The sequence below is a fragment of the Panthera tigris genome, chromosome C1 (assembly GCF_018350195.1).
Source record: "Panthera tigris isolate Pti1 chromosome C1, P.tigris_Pti1_mat1.1, whole genome shotgun sequence".
Classification (NCBI taxonomy): Eukaryota; Metazoa; Chordata; class Mammalia; order Carnivora; family Felidae; genus Panthera; species Panthera tigris.
The window spans coordinates 61,871,731-61,886,320 of NC_056667.1; the positions used below are offsets into that span (position 1 = coordinate 61,871,731).

At 39.9% G+C, this 14,590-nt stretch overlaps 1 protein-coding gene across 4 annotated transcripts in view; it reads right to left on the reverse strand.

Moving 5' to 3' along the window:
- The window catches only part of CRYZ (crystallin zeta), a 36,003-nt gene that overhangs the window by 15,017 nt on the left and 6,396 nt on the right, over positions 1-14,590 (reverse strand). For all 4 annotated transcript variants that reach the window (XM_007079244.3, XM_042997588.1, XM_007079245.3 and 1 more), the window contains exons 3-6: positions 13,555-13,707; positions 9,594-9,757; positions 4,784-4,835; positions 412-561 (exon numbers count right to left, since the gene is read on the reverse strand). In XM_007079244.3, the coding sequence (XP_007079306.2) occupies positions 412-561; positions 4,784-4,835; positions 9,594-9,757; positions 13,555-13,707 (519 nt within the window). The remainder of the gene's footprint in view (positions 1-411; positions 562-4,783; positions 4,836-9,593; positions 9,758-13,554; positions 13,708-14,590) is intronic.

Consider the following 14,590-nt stretch of genomic DNA (forward strand, 5'->3'; position numbering starts at 1 on the left):
AAAAATTTGTAACTATGTATGGTGATGGATGTTAATGAGACTCAGTGTGGTAATCATTTCACAATATATGATATATACAAATATAAAAAAAAAAAATTTAAAAGAACACCTCTCAGCTCTAAATACAAAGCTATGACTTTACTCAAAATGTGACTGCATTAAAGAGTACCAATTTTTATAACTAAGACTCTGGAAAGGCTATATTTTATTTGATAAACATAAACAAGTCAAATGAGAGTGAGGTCTGAAAATTAGACATCTCTGCTTTTTTAATTAAAACTTTAAAACACACATAGGCATAAAAAAAGAAAACAAACAGCTTTAAGAGAGTGGTTGCTTAAAAAAGGTTACAAAAAAGTAAGTCTGTCAAGAAACAAAATTTACTTTCATAAAACTGTGGACTAATTTTACCTTAATTTTATCAATATAATTATGTTCTCTGTGGTTAAACACTTCATGGGCTCCATTTTGCAAAACGATGCTTTGTCCTTCCCCGGTACCAGCTGTGCCCAGAACCTTTAAACCATAAGCTCTAGCAATCTGGCATACTGCCAGTCCAACCTGAAAAACAAAATATAAACGCATACTTTCAGATTCTTTGCATCCCTGCAAATATTTCTTAAATATATATAATAAACTGAAGGTTCCTCTAGGTCCTACCCTATCCTTAAGGAATTTCGAGTCTAAATGAAGAAATAAGAACAACAGCTAACTTTTATTGAGCATTTATAATGTGCCAGGTACCACAAAAAATACTTTCTATGCATTGCTTTATTTTATCCTCACAGTAAGTCTAAGTAGACATGATGTATGTAAGTAGACATGAAGTAGATATGACTAGTGTCCATGTTCTGTAGATGAGAAAACTGAAACTTATATAATGTAAGTGACTTGCCCAGGTCACAGAGATGGGAACAGAACCAAGTCACAGAGCTGGACCAAATCAGTCTGTAGAGCTTGAGCCTTTAACCACTGTATCAAAACGTGTACTTAGCATCTGCTTTGCACAGAAGGTACAGAGTTTAAAGCTATTCAAAACATGCTCACTGGCTTCATACTTTCACTGTACATTTAAAGTATTACACAACAAATGTTACACCATTTAAGTGGAAGAGACAGGCGTATGAGCAAATTAACTTATTCATCCATATGATGACCATTAAATGTTTACTATGTGCTAAACATGGTACTTTGTGTAAGAAACATGTTCTAAGAAAGAGGAAAAATAATAAACACAAACAAATAAATGAATAAATTAAATTCAGAAAATAAAAACATGCTGTGAAAAAAACCCCAGCCTATTGTGTTACAAGGAGATAGAGAGAAGGGTTAGTTAGATCATCACCAAAGGCCACTCTGAAGAGATGAGACCTGAGTGAAGTGAGGCACGAGCCATGTGCAGATCTGGAAAGTCTGGTGGAGAATGCTGTAGGCAGAATGGCTGTAGCTCACCTTGTGATGTGGGAATGAGCCTGGGGCATTAAGGACAGAAAGAAGGTCCATGCGGCTTAAAGGCAGGGCACATAGGAGACAGAGCAAGATGTGGCCAGAGGGGTACACAGGGCCTTGCAGGTAAAGGCTCTGGATTATATTTAAGAGATAACTCAGAGCTATCAGACAGGTGCACCTGGGTGGCTCAGTCGGTTAAATGACCGACCAACACTTGATTTTTTCGGTTCTGGTCATGATCTAACAGTTTGTTGAGTTCGAGCCCCACATTGGGCTTCGTACTGACAGCACTGAGCCTGCTGGGGTTCTCTCTCCCTCCCTTTCTCTCTGCCCCTCCCATGTGCTCTCTCTCTTTCTCTCTCAAAATAAATAAATAAATAAATAAACAAGTAAATAAAAAGAACATTTTATATGGGAGACAGAAAGAGGGGAGTGGCGATAGGAGTAAGATGGACCTTCCTCATGGACTGCATCCGAGAAGTGAGGCACAGAGAAAAGTCAAGGCTGTCTCCTGGGTCTCTGGCCGGGTTAACTGGGTAGATTAACAGGGCTGAGGAAGAGTACAGAGAATCAAGTTTGTAAGAGTATCAAGACTCACTCTGAGCAAGCTGAGCTGTATTTGCTCACCTAAGTGAAAATGTGTAGTAATCAGCTGAATAAGCATATGGAGCTGGAAATATAAATTTGAGATTCATCAGTTTAGAGATGGTATTTAGAGCCACAGATTGCACGAAGTAACTAGATCATTACATAAATGTGCTTAGGATAAAGGAGAAATAAACGTATATTAGGAATATGGATAAAAGTAATTATTTAAATTACAGCGCTAGGAAATCTATGTTTGGTTACATGATCTATGAATGGCACAAATAAGTGTCACGTACATTTAGAGCAGGGCTTCTCAAACTTAGCACTATTGACATTCAGGGCTGGACAGTTCTATGATGTGGGTGCGATCCTGTATGTTGAAGGATGTGTAGAGTAGCATGTACCCATTAGAGGCCAGAAGCCCTCCATCCAGTGACAACCGAAATGTCCCCAGACACTGTGCCAGCCAAATGTTCGAGGGGGAGAAGAGATGATGCCAAACCACCCATCGCTGATAACCAACGATTAAGAGGAAGGTAAAATCATGGACTAGGCATGACAGTAAAGAGTTTAAATGAAAAATGATGATAGAAACTGATTAAAATTGTAACAGAATCACAGACTCCCCAGGCCTGAAGTAGACTTTAAAGATTGTATGGCATATGGGAGTGATGAGCCTGAACTCTGTTGGGTTTTGGCAGGGATTTGTTTGATTTAACCAAAACAAACAAACAAAAAAACTCACTGTCTGATGAGAGAGACATTCAATTCCATGAAATACATTATACCACGGAGTTAGCACTATTGATTTGCTACTTTAAATTAAAAAAAAAAACAAAAACAAAACAGGCCTGTAATAAAACTACACCTATACTAAAAACTTACTGTAAATATATCTCTTCATATTCTACTTTAAAGAAGCACCTAATTGCCTAATTGCTGTTCTGAAGGTACTGTTTACTTTATTCTTGTCAACAATTATATCAACAATACCCCTTTGATAGATGATATACCGTTAATGTGTCAACTATTTTTCTTCTATTTACTTTGCTGACACTAAAATAGGGCACTCCCCACCAACATATCTGGATAACAACTGTGTTCATAAATTCCACACCATTTTAAATACACACCATAATCCCAAAGGAATTTTCATTAAATTAGAACAGAAAGTACAAACAGAAGCAAGACAAAACCCAGTACTATTTCCCTGTGGTAGGGCAGGGAGGATCAGAAGCGCTTCACACACCAGGCCACCAGCCTATCCCTGCCAGCCAAGGATTTAACAAACTCAGCCAGCTCAGAGAACAGTATGGATTTTGCCTTAAAAAAAAAAAAAAAAAATCATGGTGAAGCGACTGAGCTTTTTACAAGAGGGTGAAGGGAATAAAAAGATTTTCTTTAAACTCTTCTCTCCCCTTCCTACTGAAACCTCTCTCTTTTATACAGAGCACAAGGTTAGCTCTCTCAAAGCCAAAGCAATTTAAATAAATGCATGTTTGACAGATCCTTTAGTTATTTTGGGTGAAATTTAATTTAACCCAAAAATAGCCTCTTCAGTGAAGGTATGCAATGGGAAGTTTTGACAAGGTATATCTGTCATATTTTCTCAAGCCCCCAAAAGACATTCTTGGTCTTTTCAGGAAATAGTCTGATCTGTGACATCCTTCAGAATTGATCTATTTGAGGTAGACAGGAAGCTAAGTGTGGTACCTCGGGCTTCATCTCTCTAAAGTAACAGAAACACAATGGGCTGAATTCTCTGTTTGTACCACCTGGCCACCTTTAGCCATAAATTCACATTTTCAGGATGCCACTCATTATGCTGGGTACAATGTGCCATTTTTAATAGGTTACTTGTGTCGATTTACTCTGCAGAATACATAATGCTCTGAAAGGGTTAACCAGCTTCCTCAAGGTTAGCCATGGAGCCCCAGGACCTGTATTTTAAAAATGTGAAATCTCATCTCCAAAATTTCTAAAGCCTCTACATGCAGGATAGAGGTCATGTGGATTTCTTGTTAAATTCCAACCTCAGAGCTCTAACTTTTCCTCTAAGCTCCTCAGAGGCAGACTGACAGCCGGTTTCTTGAAGAAGCTTCTGACAGCCCAGTGTTGGGTTATTTCACTGAAGGGCTTATTTTAAAGTTCTCCGTCCTCTCCCCACCTCCCCACATTAGCATTTTAAGCCATGGGTTGTGGAGTTAAGGACACAGCTGTACACTGTGCCTTCCATGAGTGTCATCAAAGCGCAGCGGGCGAGCAGTAGAAGGAAGATAGAAGGGCCTCAGAATTCACAGTGCAGCTTTGCAGTGCTGTCTGGGGCAATGCAGGTAAAGCTTTAACGAACCTTAGTTTCCTTATCTAAGGGAATAAGGAATTAATATTAACTTTAAAAAACTGTTTCAAATTCTAAATAAATATTATTATAACATAGGCTACTTGAAGGCAAAAACAAAGCCAGTTTATCTTGGTCCACACCCAACACAGGTGGAAAACCTAATACACACATTTTTAATGGGGTGGTCTGCTGAATCTATTAACCAAGAAATGCTAAACTAATGACAAGGAATCACCTTCAGAAGATAGAACTTAAAAAAGCTTTACTACAAAAAGGAATATTTATTGACTATAAATATTGACTATGTTTATAAATTTGGCTTTTAAAAATGACTTAAAAGAAATATAATGTGAAACCCATTAACAAAATCTCATTTAAAAATAAACTTAAAAAACAAATACTTACTCCTCCACTAGCCCCGTGAACCAGAACACTTTCTCCAGCTTTCACACGGGCACTGCAAAAGAAGGCATGATCATCACCTCACTTTGAAGCTAATTAACCCAGGAGTTTGTCATTCTTAAGAAAACTCTACCCTCAGTTCAGCTAACACTTCCCCAAATAGGAAGCTCATTCTACTTTACAGCCCCAAATTTTCTCCAGGTTTCAGAGGATCAAACAATGGCTCTTCAGAGCCACAAACAAAAGACAACCTTAAATTTATTTATGCATTCAACAAACGTTTACTGGGAATCTGTTATGTGCCAGGCACTGTGCTGCATGCCTGACTCTCGAATTCATTCCCCCAGAAAGTGTCTCAAAACAGGCTTTTTATAGCCTAATTGTTATTCTGTGGCCCGGGATAATGTCCAAGTAAACACAGAAGTCAGATTATTTAAGGAAACATTTTCCTTCTCTGTGCCTTTGAACATCAGGTTGTATAACCTCTAAGCCTGCATTTCAGAGAGCAACGCTGAATTGGCATGGTAGGAGAGTAAGAAGTACGATAAATCCTGTCACAAAGGTTTCTATGTCACCCCCAAAATGTCTAGATCCTCTGGTGAAATGACACATTCTTTTTAATTCTGGTTCATACTACTACTTTTCTATTATACCAAAAATCAGGCACAGGCAGCGAGACAGACAGGAGATGCTTTATTATTCCAGATGGACAAGTGCTAATGTCACAATCCAGCAGCTGTTCCATGATCCAGATCTGACTCTCAGGAGATCTCTTCCTTCCTAGAACAATAGGGGTGGCCGCACCATACAGACATTGTGGTCAGACATCTGGGAGTAAGAACAAAATAACCCTGGGTCCTGCTCAAGGCTCTATGCTAACAGCCGACAAATGGCAATTGTGAGCAGTAAATGAAGCTTTTCCCAATACTCTTGCTTAGAGATAAGGAGACTGAGGGCAGTGAGTTAAATGGAGAGTCTGAAATGATAAACTTAAGATAACTATCACCAAAACACTTTGATACTTTAAAAAGTAAAACATAAATAAATGTAAGAGAAAGAATAACTAACGTTATACTGTGGGATATGAAATACTTTTCCCAGTAACGTTTTTAAAAAACTTACAAACAAGCCCTCAAACACTAAAAGCACATTCTCCCTAAACCACTGGGCTTGGGGTGGGGTGGTGAAAAAGCAGGCTAACGCTCTTCTGGATGCCCACTGCTCTGATCCTTCTACCCTTGCACAGAGTCACTGTGATGGCTAATTTTATGTGTCAACTTGGCCTGAGCCATGGGGCCAGATATTCGGTCAAACATTATTCTGGATGTCTCTGTGAAGGGCCTCTTCCAATCAGCTGAAGGCTTTAATAGAACAAAGACTGGCTTCTGGAGCAAGAAGGGATTCTGCCCATAGATTGACTTTGAATTTGAACTGCAACTCTTTGCTGGGTCTCCAGCTTGCCAGTTTACCCTCTCAGACTTTAAACTCACCAAGCCTCCACAGAGCAATCTCCCTGCCTCAATCTCTCTCTAATATATATATATATACATATGTGTATGTATATACATATGTAAGTACGCACAAATTCTGTTTTTCTGCTCCTCTGGAGGACCCTGACAAATACAGTCATCTCCCCCTGGGGGTCACGGCAGGGGCTGGAGCCTTGGCCTGGCCTTCCATGATGCTGTCCCTTATTCCCTCCCAGTCACTGAAGACTAGTACATGGCACACAGACTTTCTCTCCCACCCAAAACCAACCCTAATCTAAAAAGTTTCAACATTCCCTGGGAAGAAAACCTTGAATCACAATCCCTGAATTTTCCTCCTCTTTGGCCACTCTCTCCCAAGGCTGAACCTGGTAACTGCCCTCAACCATTCCACTTGAGAAATAGCAGACCCTAATAACCAATGCTATGACAGCAACCTCCTCTCCTAATTCTGTAAGCCCATATTCTCTCAAAAATTTTCTTTCCACTTCCCAGAGACTGGCATCTCTCAATTATTCAGTTTCTGCCCACTTGTGCTCCTGGCCTCGCTTCCTTTGCTGGACAGCTGGACCCTGAGGTAGGTTACCCCAACTCCTCCCTCTCTTCCTCTCCAGTGCTCTCATTTCCTTTGCACTGTTCCATTTTGCCACTAGTACTCCAGGCCTAGATGAATGTTAAAATCTAACTTCTTTGATAATCTATCCAAATGGCTTAGTACTATTAAAAAAAAAAAAAAAAACAACTCACATGACCATGCATTTTGGTGCCACTTCAGTTCTGATTCTCAAAAGATCACTTTGCATATTTAATTATGAAAAGTGAGGCAATCACATATGAGTTCCTTCAACACTCCACCTCCCTACCCACAAACTTTTCCGTAATTATGCCATTTTCACATCTTATAGGTTTAGCAGATGAGCTGTCCTTCAGATAGCTGAAGCCAATCTCCCTACATATGTCCTAAGTCCTTTCCATCTTGCCTTCTGCAGGATCTGGTTCCATCTGCCACTCCACCCTCTCTTCCAAACCTTCCATCGCCCCCTCTCTGCTAGATCTTTTCTCAGCTATAAACATGTTCAACTCTCGCCCAACCTTTAGAAAATCCTGTTGTCCCCACACTGTCCTCGAGTATTCTTCTGCTCCCTCCTCCCTCCCTACCTCCATTCAAGGAACCAGTTTCCGCTTCCTTCTCTAGCCCACTCACTCAAGCTTCTGTCCCACCACTACTGAAAATGACCTGATTCAAGTCACCAATCACCTCCTCACTGCGAAGCCTGTTCTTTTTATTCCCCAAACACCTCGCTGCTACATTTGATGGCTAGCTTCCCTCCTTAGTAACAACATCAACTACTGTCCCTAACACTGCCAACACTGATGGGAGTACTTGCTCTGCGCCAGACTCTGTGCTGATCTTTACCAGTGTTACCTCATTTAGTTCTCACCACACCCCTAGGAGGTAGGTGCTATTACTATCCACGTATTTCAAATCAGTAAACTACAGCTCAGGCAAGGAAGTAACTGGACCACGGTCATAGGGCTGGTCGTAGGACAAAACAGTATTGGCCTTGGCATACACTCCCTTTGGTCTCTTAGGACTCTGTCCCTACCTCTGACTATACTCCTACATGCTGATATTCTCAAAGGTTCTATTCTCACTCCCCTGCACTTCACTCCCTGAAGGCTTTCAGTCACTTTCATCTCATCAGCTCCCACACACAGGCTGACAGTCCCTCGGTTACATGTTTAGCCTTCAGGCTTTCATCTAACAGGTTGCTGGTCTTCTCCATTATGATGCCTATCTTGGTTTCAACTCCAAAACTGGACTCAGCTTCCATCTGACACTTTTTCCTCCTTTTCTTTAAACATTATCCAAGCTAAAGAGCTGGAAGTATCCGTAAGCTCCTCTTCTCTCTCATTGTCCACATGCAAACACTCAACCAAATAAACCTGATTTTACCCTCCAATAGTTATCCTTTCCTCTCCACCTTTTCTACTCTGGCCCGTAAGTATTATGACTAAGAGATATTCACATAATACCCCCCTATCTCTTTCTCCATTCCTGTCACCAAATCCTGTCACCTTTCACATAGCTGACAGGTGATCTTAATAAAATACTCATATGACAGTATCTCTCCTGAATGAAACATTTCACGATCCCCAATCCCTTATAGAACCAATATGCGAGCTCTATCATCTTGTTTTTCATAATATGAAATCTATTCCATGTGATAGCTAACATTTATTGAGAAATGACTATATTCTAGCCTAATTCTATGCCACTCTTTGCCTTGATATCTTCTATTCAACAAAAGCAAATTGCTATAGCTCTCCTTAAATATCAAGATTTTCCCCCCGATGCTAGGCTATTCCTATGGTCTAGAATTCCCTCCCTGCTCCGAACTATCCTTCCCCAGGATAACCCCTTCTGATTTTTTTCAAATACATAGGGAATTTGATGAAAATACAGATTCTCAGAGGGATGCCTGGCTGGCTCAGTCAGTGGAGCATGTGACTCTTGATCTCGGGGTTGTGAGTTCAAGCCCCACACTGAGTGTAGAAATTACTTAAAAATAAAATCTGTGTGTGTGTGTGTGTGTGTGTGTGTGTGTGTGTGTGTGTGTTAAGGACAGCTAGGTAGCTCAGTCGGTTCAGCATCCGACTCTTGATTTCGGCTCAGGTCATGATCTCGTGGTTCGGGAGTTCGAGGCCCACATTGGGCTCCATGCTGACAGTGCAGAGCCTGCTTGGAATTCTCTCTCTCTCCCTTGCCCTCTGCCCCTCCTCTGCTCACACACACACACTCTCTCTCTCTCAAAATAAATAAATAAACATTTGCAAAAATTAAAAAATATACAGGGAGATTCTTAGATCCCAACCATGGAAGCTGACCAGTGGGTCTAGGGTACTATACTTTTAAATTGCAGCAATTAGTTTCTAGGGCTAGATAACAAAGATTTTTGAACCAGGACTTTAAAATAATCCAAGCCTTACGTCTTGGCAGGAAGCCCTATCTCATCACCACTGTTACATCCCTTGTGATCCCACAAATCCCTATGCACATCTACACCACTGTACTTCCTCCATATTATACATCAATAATATTACTCTTATGTCTATCTCTCTTACTAGACTGTCAGATGCATCTTAAAGATAAAGACAGTGTTCTGCTCTTCTTTATATCCCCAGTGATTAGAATAATCTCCCAAATTAGCATAGTTTCCACTCCATAAATACTTAATGGTAACCAAATATGAGAGACGGATACATGGACGCATGGCAGGAAGGAAGGCAATACTGGCAGTATAAGCGACAGCGTATGTTATTACCTGTGGAGCAGAGCTCGATAAGCAGTAAAATATGGGATACCGATGGCAGCTCCTTGTTTAAAGTCCAGTTTTTCTGGCAGTGGGTAAACAGTGTGATCTGCTGCAAGAGCATACTCGGCATAGCCCCCAGAGATGGTGCTGGTAGTGAAAACTCTGTCACCTTTCTGGGGAAAGCAAGAGATTAATAAATGCACCAGGGGTTAAAAATTATGTCAAAATGGGTATAATCCTTCATAATGTAACCATTATAACAACAAATAAGTATTTATGTATTGCTTTCTACATCTTAGGGTCTTGTAAAAATAGCTTCAAAATGCTGAACATTAAAAAAAAATTTTTTTTTTTTTTAGAGAGAGAAAAAGCACGAGCTGGGGAGAGGGGTAGAGGGAGGCAGGGAGGGAGAGAATCCCAAGCGGGCTCCGTGCTCAGCACAGAGCCCAATGTGGGGCTTGAACCCACAATCCTGGGATCTTGACCTGAGCCAAATCAAGAGTCGGATGCTCAACCTACTGAGCCACCCAGGTACCCCTGAACATTTTTAAAGGTTTTATTCGCAGAAACAAAGAAGAAGAAAAATTAAAGGAAATAGAAAAAATAAAAGGAAAGAGAACCTCCAGAATGGTATAACATGAAGACAACTAATCTTCATTGAGATCTTACTGTGCAAGACACTGTATTAGGTGCTTAATGAGTACTGTCTAATTTGATCTTCTCAAGAGCCTATGAGGTAAGTACTTTTCTTATCACCACTTTAGATTAATTCCACTATACAAATGAGGAAATGGAGGGACAAAGAAGTTCAATAATTTGCTCAGATTAAGCAGTTAGTAAATGGCAGTTAATAAAACCATTTTTTTCCCTCTGGTATACTAGGGAGAAAATAAAACATAAGGTTCCCTCCACACACTAAATACCTGTTCTAAATCCTTTCTACATGTTCCCCCTCATTTTTCATGCATACACCAAGCGCAAGAAACTATCTGTGGATCCTGATAGTAAAATGAGCCGAAACAGGCTTCTTCCCTTGTTACAGCACCAGAAACACAGTAGACTTTCAGTAAACTCTGCTGGGTCCTTGCTATTGAACAGTGGATGCATAGTTGAGGGTCAGGTATGGCACTATGCAAGCATTCAAGCCTGTCCAACATGACCTGCATGCTAGGGAAATTAGGCTATCACTGTAAACACCTGCCCTAACTCTTCTTTCTTGAAAAAAAAAATGTAAATATTCCTTGGAAGAAGCACAACTTTAAGGCAATAACTCTCAGTATACTTAAATTTGTACTATAAGAGATCTGAAAAAGTAACAGCACTATGCAATGCGATAGAAACAAAAAAGCCTCACAAGGCATCCAGGAGTCAAAGACAAGCCTCACTACTTAACAGTGTCACTTGCAAATGGTCAAATATGACTGTACTAAGATCAGTACCATTTTTTTACAGCTTAAAAAGAGGTTGTATTCCTTCTAATATAATTCAAATATTTTCTAGGAGTTCACTATGAAAGCAGTACTTTTTGAGTTCTGTGATGGATATTAATAACAAAACACCCTCCTCCACTAAAAGTATCTTAAACTCTAGGATGACAGAAAAGAAAAGGGTAAGAGTAACTACAATGCAAGACAAAGATGATGCGCCATCAAAGACGGGTAGCAGGAAAAGAAGGAAATTATTTCTAAGTAGAAGGAGTAAAAAACAGCTTCATTGGGAAGCTAATATTTAAGGTAAGTCTTGAAGAATAGGACAAGATTTTAAAAACTAAAGCTGAGAAGAGTCATTATGAGTGAGGGAAACAAAGTAAGTAAAGGAACAGTGGCAGGAGGAAGTGTTGAGAAATCGCTGGCATTTGTGCCCAATGAGTAAGTAGTCTAACATACAGAATGTAATAGTTTCAGGGATAAAATGAAAGGGAATTAAAGCTGGAGGGTAAAATCTCTTCCACCTATGCTTATAAGTTTCAGTTTAATTCTGCCAAGCGGCAGAACCAATATGAAAAAAGATAGAGAAGAGCGAGCATGGGGTATGCAGGGAAGAGCAGCTTTACTAAAAAATAAACTACCAGGTGAGAAGGAATAGAGATAAGAATGGAAGGATAGTAGAAAGGAGCATGAAATATCTTCTCTAACAACATAAGCAGTCTCAGCAATACTCTGAAATCTGCAAGGAACTAATGTTAAGAATTAACTGTAAAACAATCAATTACATTTTAGAAAACACCCTTTATATAGCAAGAATTGACTGGAGGAGGAGGGAGGGCAGGTGTTAAATACCCATTACAGATATCCAGGTAAGGGACTAGGTAGAATAACCTGAACTATAGGCAGTGGGAATGGAAAGAGAGAAAACAGTTCTAGTAAGGGAGAGCTGAGTGGGGGGAGTGAAGAGATATGCCTCAAAGCACAGAAGTCACCAAGACAGTCATACAAGAGAGGAGCAGATCTAACGTGACAAAAGATAAGCTCAGTTTTAGACATACTGAGTAAGAGGTTACCAAGGGTTGACTATGTGGGTCTCATACTCTCCAACACAACTTCCTGTGATGATGTAAATGTTCTATATCAGCACTGTCCAGTAGGGTAGCCACTAGAAACAGGGGGCTATTCAGCATTTGAAATGTTGCTATTGTGACTGAGGAATTGACTTTTTTATTTTAATTTTTAATAAGAATTTTAAATAGCCACATGTGGCTACCTTATTAGACAGCACAGGTCCACAGCTTCATAGACAATTCTAAGCTACAGATATCATATGTGATAATGGACACCATGGGGGTGCATGAGATCTTTGTGAAGAAGGTACAGGATACAAAAAGCAGAGGTCTAAGTAAGGGGCCAAGAGCACTGGGCAGCACTAAGATTTGAGGATTATCCAGAGAAAAACAAGCTTGAAAAACAATGTCCAGGAGGAAGTGGGGAAGAGGACAGGAGAAAATGATGTCATAGAAGCTGAAGAAAAAAAAAAAAATTAAGAAAAAGTAAGTGGCTGAGAGTGTCAAATGTCACTGAGAAGTCAAGAGAGATAATGACATAAAAGGCCCCATTAACTCCAGCAATAGAGAGGCCATTAGTGACATTAGCAGGAATCGTTTCAGTGGAGTGATGGGGGCAGAAGCCAGACTGCCATAGGCCGAGGAGTACAAAGCTGTAGGAATCTGACGGTCTTCCTGTGCAGAGGCCACGTTAATCTTCTCTGTCTCAGTCCAATTTTGGTAAATGTGCTGCCAAAGTTGAGCAGGTCAGGGAATTATGAGAAAAGGCGCTGGGACATGAATATACTATCTGTGTTTTATATTTCTTTTGGCATATAAATAACGAAAGCCCTGATCATAACATTTTCATTGACTCAGTCACCTTGATCTGAGTCAGAGCTCTAAAAATGTATAGTTGACCTTGCATTTTTTTTCATCTTTTACTCATTATTCAAAAGAATTAGCCTTCCCTTTATCCTATGAAACTGAATTTATAAAAGGAATGAAACATCATCTAGGCTTGTTTTTATCGAGAGTTAGGAAATAGTATAATTTCCTTGCTTATTTTCTTTCTTACATGTTTCTGCTACATCAAAAGGATCAGCTGAATTCTATGAGGGGAAGTGAAGATACAGAATTACCCAGCACTTGTCCCCAAAAATGCAAACAAGGAAGACACCTAGACAAGAGGTAATCTCTTTTTTGAATAGAGGAGTCCCCCAAGTGGCAGAAATTGTGTAATGGGGACTTTTATTTATTTTTTAAGTTTTTATTTAAATTCCAGTATAGTTACCATACAGTGCAATATTAGTTTCAGGTGCACAATATAGTGACTCAACACTTCTGTACGTCACCTGGTGCTCATCACAACAAGTAAACTCCTAATCTGTAATGGGCCTTTTAAAGATTTATATACAGACACATTTGAAAGCTATGTCAGAATATTTTAAGAAAAATATTTCGCCAAAATAGAAATAATTTAAAATGTAATACCTTGAAAGTAGATGCATTATCTCCAACAGCTTCTATTACCCCAGCTACATCTGAACCAGGTGTATAGGGTAAGAGTGGTTTTATCTTGTGAGTACCAGAACGAATATATGTCTCCACTGGGTTTACACCACATGCATGGACCTTGATTAGAACCTGCAATGCCAATGTATTTTAGTTAAAACAAAACACTAGGCATTCATTCAGCATTATGCTAGGACTATACAGATTATGGGAGCTATAAAAATGGAGGGGGAAACCTCGCCTTCAACAAGTTCACATTACAGTTTTGCAAACCAACATATAAATAAAAAGATAAGACAGAATGGTTTATGTGCGCAAAACATTTTGGGAAAATAGTAGTGGAAATATTTAAGAAGTCATGTGGCACAAACCTCTATGTGCCCATCAAACCTATCTCCTCCTCCTCCTGGGTATGTGGGAAGAATATTATTTCTCGGCGCCTTTAGTTATGAGCAGCCAAATGATTGAGTTTGGGCACAAAATGATAACTACTCTCAGGGCTGGCCCATAAAGACCTTCTGGGCAATCCTCACTGTGCCTTCACCCCTTCATTAGAAGGGACCTCAGAAGACAGGCATTGAGGGTGACAGAGCCACAATGGAGGAAGGAATGATGGAGGAAGCCTGGGTCCCTAAATCATTCTTCAAGAGTCACCCGCAAACGTTTCAGAATTCTGCAATGCAGTGAATGAGAAACAATTTTCTATTGTTGAACCATTGAGATTTTGAGGTTACATCTACCACAGAAGCTAATTTTACCTTAATTAATATCTAACGATTACTTCTGGTGCAAGAGTAAGAGAAGGCCTTCCAAGGAAAGCGGTATTTGAGCTAGGCCTTAAAAGAAGAGTAGACATTCTTTCAGAATGGGAGAAAAAGGACAATTCAGGTAAAAGGAATAGTATGTGCAAAGACAGAAGGAATGAAAGGGCCTCCTGGGGAGACCAGACAATCCTCTGGGGAGACCAGACAATGTTGCTTGTTATAGCACAGTCTACTGAGAAGGAGCAATAAGA